At 44.1% G+C, this 15895-nt stretch overlaps 1 protein-coding gene across 3 annotated transcripts; it reads right to left on the bottom strand.

Moving 5' to 3' along the window:
* Nucleotides 1-763: 763 nt before the first annotated feature.
* On the bottom strand, nucleotides 764-10006 carry MTHFSD (methenyltetrahydrofolate synthetase domain containing). Of its 3 annotated transcripts, none has more exons than XM_056528365.1 (8): nucleotides 9920-10006; nucleotides 8860-8963; nucleotides 8410-8523; nucleotides 8187-8300; nucleotides 5830-5920; nucleotides 4404-4516; nucleotides 3462-3587; nucleotides 764-1617 (listed from the first exon to the last, which is right to left on the bottom strand). In XM_056528365.1, the coding sequence occupies exons 1-8, from the start codon at nucleotides 9945-9947 to the stop codon at nucleotides 1102-1104; spliced, it is 1206 nt and encodes a 401-aa protein (XP_056384340.1). In that variant the 5' UTR covers nucleotides 9948-10006; the 3' UTR covers nucleotides 764-1101. The 3 variants fall into 3 exon arrangements, with proteins under 3 accessions (XP_056384340.1, XP_056384338.1, XP_056384341.1); XM_056528363.1 differs by lacking the exon at nucleotides 8410-8523 and adding an exon at nucleotides 8554-8667 and having other exon boundaries at nucleotides 765-1617; XM_056528366.1 differs by lacking the exons at nucleotides 8410-8523; nucleotides 9920-10006 and adding an exon at nucleotides 8554-8763 and having other exon boundaries at nucleotides 767-1617.
* Nucleotides 10007-15895: the final 5889 nt, after the last annotated feature.

Raw genomic sequence — 15895 nt, 5'->3', positions numbered from 1 at the left:
CCAAACTACTGTGCCTCAAAGTGGTTGTTAAACTGCAACTCCCAGCATGCCATGCCAGCCTTCTTTTCTCTGTGCATTTGTAAAGTCAAAATTTTACCAAAACATTATTTTAAACAAATGAGATAGAAGGGCATGGAGGCTGAGGAAAAGGTAGAATATTTAGGCTAAGGTGAAAGAATGGAAGAAAAGGCAAAAAGAGGACTAATAGGGTAAAGTAAGTTCGTTTGGGAGGCCGATTATAAAATGGACATTAGAAGTTTGTGGGCGACTTTTTAATTGTCTCAGGCTGTGCGACTTCTGGGAGACTTTTCTTGTCTAAATTGCTGTGGAGAATAGACACTAAAGTCCATTTGCTAAATGTACTAAACGCTGTGCAACTCTTCATTAATTTTCCAGACAATAGACCAATGCTCAGACTTTTCTTGTCTAAAGTACTATGGAGAACAGACAGTGATAGTAAATCTCCCCCAGTCTGACTAATCCAGTCAGAAAATATACATTATCCTGCTTTCTAGTGCTTGTCACCTGCATACACTGAAGCTTAAAGGGGCTCACCTACGAATGTAAAAGATTAATGGTTGGCCATTTGAAGCCCGCAGACATGGTCAGGCGCTCGAAACAGCCAAATCGGCTGTCTTATACAATTTGCATTATTCCCATTGACGTTAATGGGAGGTGCATAAATTGCGTAGCTCTGGGATCTGCGCTGTTTAGCCAAGACTCTACTCTGGAAGCCAAGACCAGAGAATAGAGGCAGCGGAGGACAGCATTATTATTACGGCACTTACAAAGTAGGTTTTATTAATTAAATTTGTGGATTTATTGTCTTAAAGGTTATCAATACTGCATATTATATGTAACACATATGGCCACCATTACAGCTTCTGTCACCTGTTGTAACCCAGCTTTCCAAGACTCCTAGAAGGTGGATCTACTTAGTCAAATATTCATATATTACTATATAACCAGTCAGAGGTTGCCTAGTGACAATCCTTATGAGCTGTAAATATTGCCATGTTATTTACCATCCAGCTTTTCCAGAAACAGAAATCATAAAAAGCGTCTGAACTTCATTGTTACAAGCTCACAGCCTGGTGACATCTACTTTCCAGTAGAATCACCACCATGTTTGAAGTTATTGCTTCTTTTCTTCTTATCTCCATAGACTTGGTGTCCATTTTGGCTGTTCTGATGGGTTCTGGACAGTTCTACCCGCAAGTCTTGCCCCTTTATACTCAACCCTTCCAGGCTGGACAGTACCAGCTGGGCCTGGTGTGGATCCCTGTAGTCCAGGAAGGCTCGGTGCTGGGCTCCCTGCCATGTGAGGTGCACAGGAGAAGCCCCCCTCTCTCGTAATATGTTCTTCAGCTCACTGACCCGTGTAGTTGGGGGGATGTTCCCAATATAAACAGTAGTGATGTCCTTCTGGTCTGCAGCTCCATGGTTGTCTATGATGGGTAGGGTATGACTGGTGTTGTCTGGTCCTGTTGACCTGCCAGTTGGGTGTCTCGGGGTGGGGTCCTCTTCACCCTTTAGTGTCACATCTTTTCCAGCTCTGCGCTCTATTTCCTGGAGCTTCCTCAGGATCGGAATCTTGCTCATCATCTCCCTACTTATCTGAGAGTTGGAAACAAATATTTTAACATTTTGGCCACAAGTACATAAATGCTGCTCCACCCCCACCGTCAGTCTACAGAAAAATAAATCCTGCTATTCACTAATAGACTTTGGGAGGAATTTGGCATAACAGAGAAAAGTACAAGCTCGAAAAGCGGGATAAAAGTCATAAATGACCCTTTTTATTGGATAAAATCTACTATTTTGTTGCCCAATGTACGATGAAATTTTTGCATGAGATTTTTTATGTCTTGTGGATTTTATGACAGCCATTGAGTGGGATTGTGAAAAAAATAAGTAACAATGTAAAAAGTTTCATATGATAAATTTGTCTAAAAAGCCAAAAAACCTAAGTCACACAAAAAGGTGGTTATCCAAAATTATAAAAACAGAGCAAAATTATAGAAACAGCACCACAACTGTCCTCAGGTTGTGTGCGGTATTGCAGCTCAGTTCCATTGAAGTGAATGGATCCAAGTTGTAATACCACACCCAACCTGAGGACAGGGGTGATGCTGTTTTTAGAAGAAATTAGCTCTGTTTTTCTATTCCTGGATAACCTCTTTAAGCCAACAACTAAAAATGAGCATGGCAAAAATTTGCAAAAGCAAACGGCGCACTTGTTTGAGAAATTTGCCTAAAAAGTCTAGGAGAGCAAAAATAGTGCAACATATGCCAGAAAACAAGCACAAAAAGCTTTGTAAACTCTCCCCTCTACCCCCCCCCCCCCCACACACACACACTTTGTGTCTTTACTATTTCCATAGATCTCTGCTTGCTGAATAGGAAAGGGAAGCTGTTAACTAACTTCTCACAACTAAGGATCTGTAACGAATCTAGGTAAACAGCCTAATGTGAGCTAACAGCCCAGTCTAAGGCTATGTTCACACCTCAGAATTTCCGTGTGGGATTCCACATTGGAGTTCTGCAGGGAGATTACGCTGCAGCAGAGTCCCGTTGAATATGAGACGGCGCATTCCTGTGCAGTCCTAGCGCTGGCATTTTATGTCAGTGCCTGCAGTCTGTAGAATTTCTGCACAGAGATTTTCCATGCAGACATTCTGAAGTGTGAACAGAGCCTAAGGCTATGTTTACACAGCAGTATTTCCATGCCGAATCCTAACGAAAAATTCAGCAAGGAAATTCTGCTACATGAAGTCAACATTGTGGTGAATGGCATTTCTATGTCCCATTCACACAGCAAATATTCTGCTGCAGAATTTCCTCTGTGGAAATTTCCACTGTATACAAGTGTGCACATACTGCTGAAAGCATTGCTTGCTCGCCATCGCTTGCCCCTGGATTCACATACCCCTGAAATCATCGCTTGCCCCTGGATTCCTGGAGTGTGCTTGTGTCGGCAGGCCACCTCTCTGTTTCGGGCCCTCTGGCAGTGGTCAACCAACACTTTGGTGGTCTGTTCCTCCCCCAGAGCAAGGACCCTCAGCAGGTTTCGGGTTCATCAAAGTGTAGGAACACCACTGCCTGTCATTTCAGTTGACTTTTCAGGGTAAGCTGTCCTTTGTGTGTACATGAAAATCAGCACTATTTTTGGTCATTTATATAACTTTTATATGCCATTTTGAAGCAGATTTCTGCTCTGCAGGCTTAATCTTTAATTTGCAGCTCTCCCAGAGCTGGTAGGCAGAGCTCCCTCCTCCTACCTCCACAGACTTATTTTGTTTGTCTTACAGACACATGGAAAAGCTGGGCTGATTTTCAAAGCGGAGTAAAGTCTTATGGGGTGGAGGAAAAGAAACTTGATAATAGGAGAAAGAAGCATTTTTTTGTGCATAAGATATATTACAAAGTTTCTTATATCCCATGCTACAGAACAGACTAACCTTAGACCATATGATCCCCTGAGGTTTTGGGCGAGTACAGTTTGTTTTGATAACCCGGGTGGGGGTCAGGATATAGTCCACTGTCAGGTCGTGGTCGTCCATCAGATCCTCTGGAATATTTAGCACCTGCAAACACAACAAGCATCTTTAAAGAGGTATTTCTGGCAACTTGGTCTAGTACAAAAATAAATGATGTTCTTGCACTTCATGTGGTCACACGCACTGCCCCACATTCTTTTCCACCACTCTATAGTCTATGATACACAGCAACTTTAAAGGAGTAGTCCAGTGGTGATTCAGTGGTGAGCAACTTATCCCCTATCCTAAGGATAGGGGATAAGTTGCAGATCGTGGGGGGTCCGACCCCTGGGGCCCCCCGCGATCTCCTGTACGGAGCCCCGACAGCCCGCTGGAAGGGGGCGTGTCGACCTCCGCACGAGGCGGCGTCCGACACGCCCCCTCAATACAACTCTATGGCAGAGCCGAAGCGCTGCCTTCGTCAATCTCCGGCTCTGCCATAGAGATGTATTGAGGGGGCGTGTCGGCCGCCGCCTCGTGCGGGGGTCGACACCCGCTATCTCGGCGGAGAGCCGGGGCCCCGTACAGAGAGATCGCAGGGGGCCCCAGCGGTCGGACCCCCCGCGATCTCAAACTTATCCCCTATCCTTAGGATAGGGGATACGTTTTTCACCACTGGACTACCCCTTTAAGAAGCACAAACACATGCAATGTACTGAACCATATAGAAATAAAACAGAGCGTATAACAGCCCAGACAACCATCACAACATCATCACACACAGTGAAGTCCAGTAACATTTTATACATAGTAGAATGGAATATAGGTCATATAGAGGAAAAGAGAACTGAACTAGATCCCAAAACATGTTTAGAGATCCTACGTGTTTCCATAGTTCATAACTGATGTTAACTCCCTACTTACCTGACAGTCATGGACTACAGTGACCACTATGGTCTGTTCTGTCACCGCAGCCATTGCCTTCATCATTGCGTACTCCATGTCTGCAAAGCCCTCACCTTTCCCAATTCTCCAGCCTGAGGAAGACGCAGGAAAACATGTGTCACAAATTTCTCCCATAATGGTTCAATGATGCAGTAATGTCACTGTATGAAAATACAGCAAGAGACGACAAAACCTCCATCCCGTAGTACAGTGGTCCCTCAAGTTACAATATTAATTGGTTCCAGGATGACCATTGTATGTTGAAACCATCGTATGTTGAGACCATAACTCTATGGAAACCTGGTAATTGGTTCTGAAGCCACCAAAATGTCATCCAAAAAATAGGAAAAAGTGAGGATTAAAGATAAATAAGTAGATAACAAATACAGATAAAGCAAATCCTTACATATAAAAGTAAGAAAGATCTGCTGGGAGCTGTAATCACTGTCAGTGTTTCCCAACCAGGGTACCTCCAGCTGTTGCAAAACTACAACTCCCAGCATGCCCGGACAGCCTTTGGCTGTCCGGGCATGCTGGGAGTTGTAGTTTTGCAACAGCTGGAGGCACCCTCTTTGGGAAACACTGGTCTATGTAGAGGACAGGAGCTTCTTCAGGGTCCTGTACAGAACAGGCAATGTCCTAAAAAAAGTAACATGGAGCCGCCCTCACCTGGTGTCCAAAGGAGCAGGTAACCCTGGTACAGGTAAAGAGTACAGAACATGTAATACCTCCCTGTACTGTAGGGAGCGCTACCAGACACCAGTCAGTTCCTGCACTTTAGGAATACAGGTGTTTTACCAGTGAAATATCCATTTAGGTTCTTCCAGCCAATGACACGTTTTGCAGATTCCATAGCATTGTATGTTGAGTCTGGTTTCAAGTTACAATGGTCCAGAAAAGACCATTGTATCGTGTGTTAAAACTATTGTATGTTGGAGGCCATTGTAAGTTGAGGGATCACTGTACTACTAATCTAAATGTTTCAGTCTTTACTGTAGACCTAGTATTTTACTCATCAATAGAAAAGCTGAGTATACAGTTTTAATAACTAATCTCTTTTGTGTGGTGATAGGGACATATAGACCTAATGGACATGGCCCCCTCTTAAATGTGATGGAGTGAGGACATTAAAGGGGTACTCCACCCCTAGACATCTTATCCCCTATCTAAAGGATAGGGGATAAGATGTCTGATCGCTGGGGTCCCACCGATACAGGGGTGCTGCAGGAGAGATCGCGGGGGTCCCCAGCGGCGGGACCCCTGGGATCAGACATCTTATGCCCTATCAGGGGGATAAGATGTCTAGGGGCGGAGTACCCCTTTAAGGCTTCCTCAAGTGCTGGGCCCCTGGTCACTGCCAGTAATCTCCCCCTTATCGTTGCGGTTACTTGAATGTAAGAATCACCTTTCTCCGATACAGCAACAGATCCCACAACCACCAGATCCACCTGCACTGCAGAATCCAGGCCCAATGGGACGCTAAAATCCTTAACACCCTGTAGTGGGGAGAAGAGCAGAAACAACCCTGGAATGAGATAACGACTGTGATCATTTATAATAAACACACAGAAATTATAATACAGAGGAGAAGAAGGTAAAGATTAAATAAAAGTAAATAAAAGGAGAAAAAGAAAATCCGTCGGGGCAGCGCTGGCTGCAAAACATAAACTAAAGGAAGAAAGAAATGTTAATACTAATATAATAATTCCAGACGTGAAATGTTGGACAAGTACTATTAAGATGTGGCTGTTTTCCTTTAACATATGCTTTTTGTGGGATGTGTCGCCTTTAATGTACCACATAATGTATTGAAAAACTTGAAAAAATTGCTTGTGGGGTGAAGTGAAAAAAAAAAAAAAACTACTTTAACACCTTAAGGACGCAGGGCATACAGCAGTGGTCTTCAAACTGTGGCCCTCCAGATATTGCAAAACTACAACTCCCAGCATGCCCGGACAGCCGTTGGCTGTCAGGGCATGCTGGGAGTTGTAGTTTTGCAACATCTGGAGGGCCTCAGTTTGAAGACCGCTGGCATACAGGAACGTCTTGTGTCTGGTCCCGCACTTCATACCTGGTGGGTCTCGGTTGCTATCAGCAGCCAGGACCCACAGTTAATGCTGGACATTGCTGATTGGTCAGATGTCCGGCATTAACCCTTTGGACTCCACGATTGAAGTTGATTGCGGCATCTAAATGCAGGAAATTAGCTTTCCGGCTAGCTCAGCGGGCTGATAGGGACCACCTTGATGAAATCGCGGGGTCCCAAACAGCTGGAGAGTCCTGCAATTTGTGTGTGTCTGTGTGGGGGAAGGGGCTGCTTTGTTTGGGGGGAGGGGGGTGTAGAGGGGAGACCTGTTATGTGTGTGTGTGCGTGGGGGGCGAGTGGAGACTGTGCTGTTCCAGAGCAATCATATTTGAAAATTTCGTCGCAACTCGGGTAACTGGTCCTTGGGGCTGGTCCCGTGACATGTTACTCCCTGTGCAAAATATAACTGGGAAAATAGTGAGAGAAAAAAAAATAACAACCACCTCTCAAAAACTAAAAAAATGCCCTGGCTCTCTTCACACATGGACCAAATGTTCACACTCTTTAGGAGAGCAGGAGATACATGAGTACAACACTCGTGTATATCTAGCTCTTCCATAGAGATGAATACAGTAGGAGAGTGCTGTGGTTGGACGCCTTGCTATCAGACACTTAACCCCTATCTGTGGATAGAGGATAAGTAGTAAAGTAGCAGAGTGCTCCTTTAAAGCTCTGCAGTATACAGGATTTGGTCAGTAACAGTTTGGTGGTAAATTGTATGGTGAAAATACTCCACTTTGTTTACTGGTATTATTGGTAACATTGGTCACAGTATACAAGATTTGGTCAGTAACAGTATGATGGTAATATGTATGGTGATAATATTCCACTTTGTATACTGGTAGTTTTGGTCTCAGTATACAGGATTTGGTCAGTAACAGTATGATGGTAATATGTATGGTGATAATATTCCTCCTTGTATACTGGTATTATTGGTAAAATTGGTCTCAGTATACAGGATTTGGTCAGTAACAGTATGATGGTAATATGTATAGTGATAATATTCCTCCTTGTATACTGGTATTATTGGTAATATTGGTCTCAGTATACAGGATTTGTCAGTAACAGTGTGATGGTAATATGTATGGTGTATACTGCTATCTCCTGCCATGCACCAAGCCTGTCACCAGAATGAGGAAGATAACAGACAAATGGGACCACGGATAGGTAAGTATCATTATCATCAGTGTCACCCACACTACATACCTGTACCAACAGATTAGTGCGTGTGACACTGATGACAGATTTTATTGAAGTCTGTTGTGTTGGGCACTTGATGCTGTGCCATTTGACTCAAATTTTGCACAGCATCAAGCCTGCAACATGAAAAAATGGAAGCTTGGCAAATCCCAGGCTTCCCCGACTCTTCTCTGTGGCTGGCGGCTGCCACAATACTGTGGGGCTGGTATGCAAATATTTCCAGGGCTGGTATTTATCCCATTTCCAGCCTTGGCAGTTGGGAACTGAGCTGTAGTACCAGGAACATCCACATACAATGAAGAAGATGTGTTGCTCTTTATTAAGTGGATTAAGTAGGGTGCTGGGAGTCGGACCCTCCCCAATAACAAATTAATGACCTGTCCTAAGAACAGATCATCATTAAAGTCCCTAAGGACCACTTTAATAAAGGCACTAGTCGGTTGGATCTCTGTGCTTATCTCTTTGTACATATTCACCTGTGAAGTGGAGCAGATCCTCAGCACCTCTTTACTGGCCCCTGGAGGTGGAGTGATCCGGTTGAAGAGTCCGGTTCTGAGCCGTGGAGTTGGAACTAGCAATGTTTTATTGGCCTGTGGATAACAGACAGAAGATCCTAATATTCAGCAATGTCAGAGAGGTCAGAGATGGATTGGGGATAATTACATGACTGATCAAGAACATGACTGGACCTGGGTCTACCTGTAGAGCCGCCAGACGGACACCCTCCAAGGGTTTATCTGGATCCACCTTAATTTCCTTCGCCTGATCAAAAAACTTCAGAGAAGTTACCCTTTGACAGGCCTGGTGGGATGCCTGGGGAGCAGAGGGAGAACAGTTACTTACTTGTAGGGTAAGGAAGCGAGCGTTCTTCTGAGGTGTGTCAGGATTTATCTTAACCATCTTCGCTGACTGGAACTCCTGCAAGGTCATTAATCGTTCACAAGCCTGCGCTGCCCCCTGCACAGCAAGAGGAGGGTCAGATCACAGTGGTACACCAAAAGCTGGGGCACACAAAATAGCAGAGTCCAAAGTATCCAGGACAGGAAAGTCCATCTTTGGAATAAACATAGGCGTACACCACACATTTATAATGTCACAATCTCCTGGGGAGGAAAGGCACAGCTGTCAAACTATTCCATGTTCATATACCTTGAAGTTCGGGATCCGGTGATGCACGGGCCGTGGGAAATCCGCAAGATTATTGAGTTCTATGTAATCCCAAACTTTCTGCCGAATGTCCCATTTATTGCACCCTGGAAAGAGAGAAGATGCAGGTCACATGATGTTAGTGGTGGGGAGATGAACCAATCAGATCTGCTGGTACAATATACACCACATGGAGTTCCACTGGGCCCAACTCTTTACCATTGTGCAGCTTAGAGAACCGAACCTCAGTCAACCACAGGACAGGACAGAATTATATTGTTATTTCATTAGGGTGGGGGGTTGGGATAAGTTGCAGAAAAAGCAGTGATAAACTGGATATGAGTGGTCAGAATACATATATTTTCCCTAAAATAAAGACAATTGACTTCCACCTCATTGAAGGGAGTCATTTTGGGTTACACTGGCCGAGTATGCATACGTGAACATTATCACTTTCCTCTGCAGAGCAACACAGTAAATATACATGAACACTTTATTTTTTTACGGCTGACATGTGATAGTGTACGTCTATACAGAAGTGAATGTCAGTGGCATACTTTAGTGAATAGCCCCATTGCATGCCTACAGTATAGCCAGAAAGTGAGCAGAGCCTTTCTATGTTGTTATATTACCATTTTATGTTCATAGGTTAATACTAAACTCATGCTGTATAAGGTATAGGATCTGTTCACATTTGGCATATGCTTCTGGTGCATACAACAAGCATAGCCATAGGTCCCTGCTGCTATGTGCTGACATACCTTCTGTTCACTATATAGGAAAGTGCAGCAGCCTACTCTTCCCTATACAGAGGGCCACCTATATAGCATGCAGTATATGTTTCTATTAACATTTATGGCCGATAACCGCTGTACGCCTGTATTAGTGATGTTGGAGGTATACATTAGTGCAGTGTTTCCCAACCAGAGTGCTTCTAGATGTTGCAAAACTACAACTCCCAGCATGCCTGGACAGCCAAAGGCTGTCCAGGCATGCTGGGATTTGTAGTTTTGCAACACCTGGAGGCATCCTGGTTGGAAAACACTGCATTAGTGAGACTCACCGGCTCTAAGGTTGATCACAGGCTCCATGTTCAGCTGATCAGCTGCTCCTTACACAACAGCTGCACATTCCACGTGTCTTCTACGTGTATGGCAGCCCAGAGAGGCCAAACTATTGAGAAAAGCACAGCCACCCCTGATGTCAGTGCGGACAGTCTTATGTGTGTGATCTGTAAGGGCAGGCTGGGGATTGTAGTTGGACAAGTAGATGATTTTCTCATGATTGAGCTGGTATGTTAAAATCAAGTTTTTCTGCAGTGGTCATGACTTTAAGTCGCACAATTTGTTGCAGCAGAGGAATCGGTGGTGGCACCACCGTTTTTATCTCTTGTCAAGTAGCGTATATTGCAGGTAAGGGCATTAGCACCAGTGAAATTTTATACACTGCGCAAATTTGATGGGGGACCTTATGATTGGTTCTTGTGTGTAGTTGCTTTTCTCTGCATTTTTTTTTTGCATTGAATTTCATGGAGTTGAGGGAAATTTATTAAAAGTTCACGTTTTGGCGGTAAATTTCACACAAGTACACTAAAGAAAGTTGTGAAATTAAAAACTTGTTAGCAAGCCCGCCGCTGTACAAATCCGCCACTACCAGTGGACACACAGAGCTATTTAGCTTGCTGTGCTGTTCCCCTGTGACTGCCATTGGTGCATCCGCAGTGTGAAACACGCTGCAGATGTGCTCAGTTTGACCCTGCCCTTAAGGGGTTATTTATGATAAAAAAATGTTTTTTTAAAGTAGCATCACACCTGTCTTTAGAGTGTGTGTGGTATTGCAGCTCAGTTCTATTGAAATGAATGGAGCAAAACGGTAATACCACTCACTGGTAGCTATAGAGGGTGCCGAGATAACAGTTGCAGTGAGGCCCAGAAGTTACAAGTTACACCTCCATTCACAACACAAGGACAGGTGTGGTGCTGTATTTGGACTACCTGTCAGAAATTGTGAAGCTTGGGCCGAGTGATGTCACTCTGCCCCTGAGCCAATTACCAGCTGCAGTGATGTCCCGCTTCGGTCAGTGATTGGCTGAGGGCAGTATGGCACTCTGGGCTATAGCACCACGCTTTCTCTCAGGATCGCAGCCAGAGACTGGAGCAGGACATTTGAGGCAGTGCTGGAGGTAAGTAAATGTTTTTTTTTTTTTTTTATATGCTGTTAAGTGAAAAAAGTTCTAAAAACTCTCTCCTCCCACTGGATAATCCCTTTAACGAAGGCCGGATCTAAACAAGTGATGCGTTTCGTCATCAGTTGTGGTGAGTTTAGGTTGGGTTCACTGAGCCGGAGGTCGGACATATGTAAACCCGGCCTAACAGCCCAGAAATATTTGCATATTGTAAGTGATAAACTCCATCCATGGTCTAGAGTTTGTTTCCAGATAGTGAAAACTGCTCGGTGCATTGGACCTTGTTTCAAGAAGAATGAAAGCAAAGTTAAAGGGGTATTCTGCCCTTAGACATCTTATCCCATATCCAAAGGATAGGTGATAAAATGTCTGAACGCGTGGGTGGGTGGGTGGGGAGAAGGGTCACACTGCTGGGTGCTGCTCAAGTCCCGGAAACCCTGGGTTTTCGATACGGAGACATGACGTCACGTTCCTGAGACTGGAGCAGTACCAGGCACAGAATGCCAGGTACTGCACAGAGATTGCGGGGGTCCCGGTGCTGGGACCCCCGCGATCAGACACCTTATCCATAAGATGTCTAAGTGCAGAATACCCCTTTAAGCATCTACCATGGATAGCCTAGTCACAAGACTTGAATATTACTGAGCCTGTGTGGGGCAATCGTGCCTCCTCCAGCATCTGTAGTATAATAGGTTCACACTGCATCTTAGGCTGGGTTCACACTACGGTTTGTAACTGCGGTTACCGTATACGGCTGGGAGGAGGGGAGGGCGGGGCTTAATCGCAGCGCCCGCACTCAGCCGTATTCGGGAACCGTAGTTAATGTATGTCTATGAGCCGACCGGAGTGAACCGCAGCCTCCGGTCAGCTGCGTTTTCAGGCTGTATGCGGTTTCCCGACCGCAGGCAAAAACGTGGTTGACCACATTTTTGCCTACGGTCGGGAAACCGCATACGGCCGAAAAATCAGCCGACCGGAGGCTGTGGTTCACTCTGGTCGGCTCATAGACATACATTAACTACGGTTCCCGAATACGGCTCAGTGCGGGCGCTGCGATTAAGCCCAGCCGTATACGGGAACAGTAGTTACAAACCGTAGTGTGAACCCAGCCTTAGTCTCTATGAGGGAGATTTATCAAAACCTGTCCAGAAGAAAGCTGCTGAGTTGCCCAAAGAAACCAATCAGATCTCTTATTTTTCAGAGGCCTCTTCAAAAATGAAAGAAGTGATCTGATTGGTTCCTATGGACAGGTTTTGATAAATCTCCCCATGAGCCACTGTTTCTGTTGCAGTACATTTAACTTTGCTTAACACAAAAAATTTAGTCTTCTACACTATTGTGTATAGAAAGAAGTACACGTTGCTATCGTTTTGTTTAACTTTTTTTTTTTTATTTATAATGTAAGGCTGGTTTCACATGACTATATTTGGTTCAGTATTTTGCATCAGTTTTGTAAATGAAAATAAGAAGTAAACCCAAGAGAAGAATGTAGAAAACATGACAGTGCGCTCAGCCTATCACCAGCCGGGGCGGGACATCGCTGCGGCCGGTGATACGCCGACGGCACTGTGGCTTCTCCGTGCCCAGGAAGTAAGAAGAGGATGTCAGCGCTGGACCTCGAGCCCGATACCGGTCCAACGGGGGCTCGTAAGAAGGTGAGTTCAAGTTTATTTGGTTTATCTTTGCAGCCCAGGCACAGGAGGACATAAAAGTGTTGCGCTACAGTTGTCCTTTAACCCCTTAAATGGGTACTCCACTGCTATGACCTTATCAATACATTTGCCCATTGTGTCAAGTTGCTTAACTCTCTAATATGCTTGCTGTGTCAATAATGCATATTATTTCCGTTATACTTACTGTTTCTATGTGCAGGAAGTAGTGTAGTTTTTTGATCCGTGACTGCTGACAACGTTTGCGGCCATGTTGTTGTCAGCCCGCCCTGCAGTGTCGGCATTGACATCCGCATTTCCCTCCTCCCGTGTCGGCAGTCAAGCCGGCCCACTTGTTGAATATTAATTCTTTGCAATTGTGTGTGAATGACTTATTTCTCTTTCTTTTCCGCCCCTTGTGTGAGCGTCCTAGCCTGGTCCAATCCTCCTTAGTGCCTGGCGCATGCGTCCTGTATATTTTCGGAGTTGTCTTCGGCGCGTATTGCGCATGTCTGGGCATTTAGTGAATTGCGTTCTCAGCACTACGCTTACAGCATAATGCTAACATCGGCTACGTCAGTAGCGTAGCCCAGCACATGCGCAGTAGCCCTTCCAGATAAGGGCTTACGTTAGTAGCGTAGCCCTGAGCTATAAAGACAACTACGCTAGGAACGTAAGCCCGGAACTGGAAGGAGAACTGCACATGCGCATGGCTACGCTACTAACGTATGCTACGTTAGCACTACGCTGGCAGTGTAGGGATGCGCCTGGGCACATTTAGCTCCCGAACGACAGAACATAATGGGCGTGGAAACAATAAACAAGGGGCGGAAGCTAGGACGCCTATGGGCGGAACAAACAAAAAAAGGGGCTTGCACATAGGTGTGAACACAAAAATGGATGGGCGGAATAACAAGGAAAAAGAGGTGGCGCCTAAGTGCATAATCAGGCCGCAAAGTATTAGGGGAATGGTAGTTTTCAACGAACGAACAACCGGAAATAAACAACAACGTGAGCCAGACAGAACGCCAACTCACAGAACGACAACGCGAATGGATAAGGCGCATACAGTACAGCAGGGTTATGTGAAGTCATCAAGTAAGAGGGGAAAAAGTTGGAGAAATAAGCACTAGGCAGCTGAGTACCCCTTTAAAGACCCGGGCTTTTTCCGTTTTTTTCATTTTCAATTTTTCCTCCTTAACTTTAAAAAATCATAACTCTTTAAAATTTTCACCTAAAATTGTATATGATGGCTTATTTTTTGTGTCACTTATTCTACTTTGTAATGACATTAGTAATTTTATCCAAAAATCTACGGTGAATCGGGAAAAAAAATCAATGTGCGACAAAATTGATGGAAAAACACTATTTTGTAAGTTTTGGGGGCTTCCGTTTTTACGCAGTACATTTTGACATCTTATCTTTATTCTGTAGGTCCATACGGTTAAAATGATACCTTACTTGTATAGGTTTGATTTTGTATCACTTCAGAAAAAAAATCATGAATACATGCAGGAAAATTTATGCGTTTAAAATGGTCATCTTATGACCCTATAACTTTTTTTATGTTCAGGGTGCTATGAGGGCTCATTTTTTGCGCCGTGATCTGAAGTTTTTAGCGGTACCATTTTTGTTCTGATCAGACTTTTTGATCACTTTTTTGTGGTATAAAAAGTGATCAAAAATGCGCTATTTCGGAATTTTTTTGCGCGTGTGCCATTGAATGTGCGGTTTAAAAAGCGGTATATTTTTATAATTCGGACATTTCCGCATGCGGCGATACCACATATGTTTATTTTTATTTAAACTTTTTTTTTTTATTCTTGGAAATGCCGGGTGATTCAAACTTTTATTAGGGGAAGGGATAATAGAAAGGGTTAATGATTTTTTTTTTACACTTTTCTTGTGCAATATTATAGCTCCTATAGGGGGCTATAACATTGCATTAACTGATCTTTTACACTGATTGATGCATCTCCATAGGAATGGATCAATCAGTGTTTTCGGTGATTGATTGCTCAAGCCTGGATCTCAGGCTTGAAGCATTCATTTGGCGATCGGACAGTGCAGGAGAAGGTAAGAAGACCTCCTCCTGTGCTACAGCTGTTCGGGATGCCGCGATTATACCGCGGCGATCCCGAACAGCTCCCCGAGCTAGCCGGGCACTTTTACTTTCGTTTTTAGCCGCTCGGCTCAGCTTTGATCAGTGCCGCGCGCTATTAGTGGTCGGTCCCAGCTTCACTATGACACCGGGCCCACCGCGATATGATGCGGGGTCACCGTGTGAGCCCGCGTTATATCGCAGGACCAGGACCCAGGACGTACCCATACGTCCTGGGTCCTTGAGAGGTTAAGTGTTCTTTATTTTTTTTGAGCAGTGTATATTGTTATGTATATTGTCCTTTGATCGTGTTACTACAGCAGTGACTAGGTTATTAACTTCTTAAGGACCTCTTGTTTTTTTCCTCCTTACCTTTAAAAAATCATAACCCTTTAAATTTTGCACCTAAAATTCCATATTATGGCTTATGTTTTGCGGCACCAATTCTATTTTGCAGTGACAATAGCAATTTTACCAAAAAATCCACAGCGAAACGAGAAAAAAATTCATTGTGCAACAAAATTTAAGATAATATGCAATTTTGTAACTTTTTGGGGCTTCCGTTACTACACTGCATTTTTCGGTAAAAAAATGACACCTTTTCTTTACTCTGTAGGTCCATACGATTAATTAAAATGATACCCTAAAATGATTTTGGCGTACTTCTGAAAAAATAACAATATGCACAAAAATGAAAATGTTTAAAATAGTCATCTATAACTTATTTTTCTGCGTACGGGGCGGTATAAGGGCTAATTTTTTGCGCCGTGATCAGTACCATTTTTGTATTAATCAGACGTTTTGATCTCTTTTTATTCATTTTTTCATGATACAAAAGTGAGACCAAAAATACGCTTGGTCGATATCTTGTTATAGCTTGGACATTTCCACACGCGGCAATACCACATATTTATTGTTATTTACACTTTTTTTTTTAAATGGGGGGGGGGTGATTCTTACTTTTATTAGGGAAGGGGTTAAATGATCTTTAAAGGAGTACTCCGGCGCACACTTTTATCCTGTCCGGGCTGTAAAATAAAAGAAAACACACTTTCTCTTACCTGCATACGCTCCCCCGGTGCTTCGGTACAGGTGTTCGGTCCC

Source organism: Hyla sarda, chromosome 6 (assembly GCF_029499605.1).
Source record: "Hyla sarda isolate aHylSar1 chromosome 6, aHylSar1.hap1, whole genome shotgun sequence".
NCBI classification, from domain to species: Eukaryota; Metazoa; Chordata; class Amphibia; order Anura; family Hylidae; genus Hyla; species Hyla sarda.
The sequence above is the reverse complement of the archived record's forward strand: the minus strand, read 5'-3'. Positions and strand labels throughout refer to the sequence as shown.

What these genes read in the sequence shown, in the direction of transcription:
- MTHFSD (XM_056528365.1), bottom strand. Translation starts at nt 9,947, where the DNA reads ATGGAGCCTGTGATCAACCTTAGAGCCG. An exon ending in TGTGATCAACCTTAGAGCCG is followed by an intron (nt 8,964 to 9,919) that starts GTGAGTCTCACT and finishes CTCTCTTTCCAG; the next exon opens with GGTGCAATAAATGGGACATT. An exon ending in TCCGTCTGGCGGCTCTACAG is followed by an intron (nt 8,301 to 8,409) that starts GTAGACCCAGGT and finishes TGTTATCCACAG; the next exon opens with GCCAATAAAACATTGCTAGT.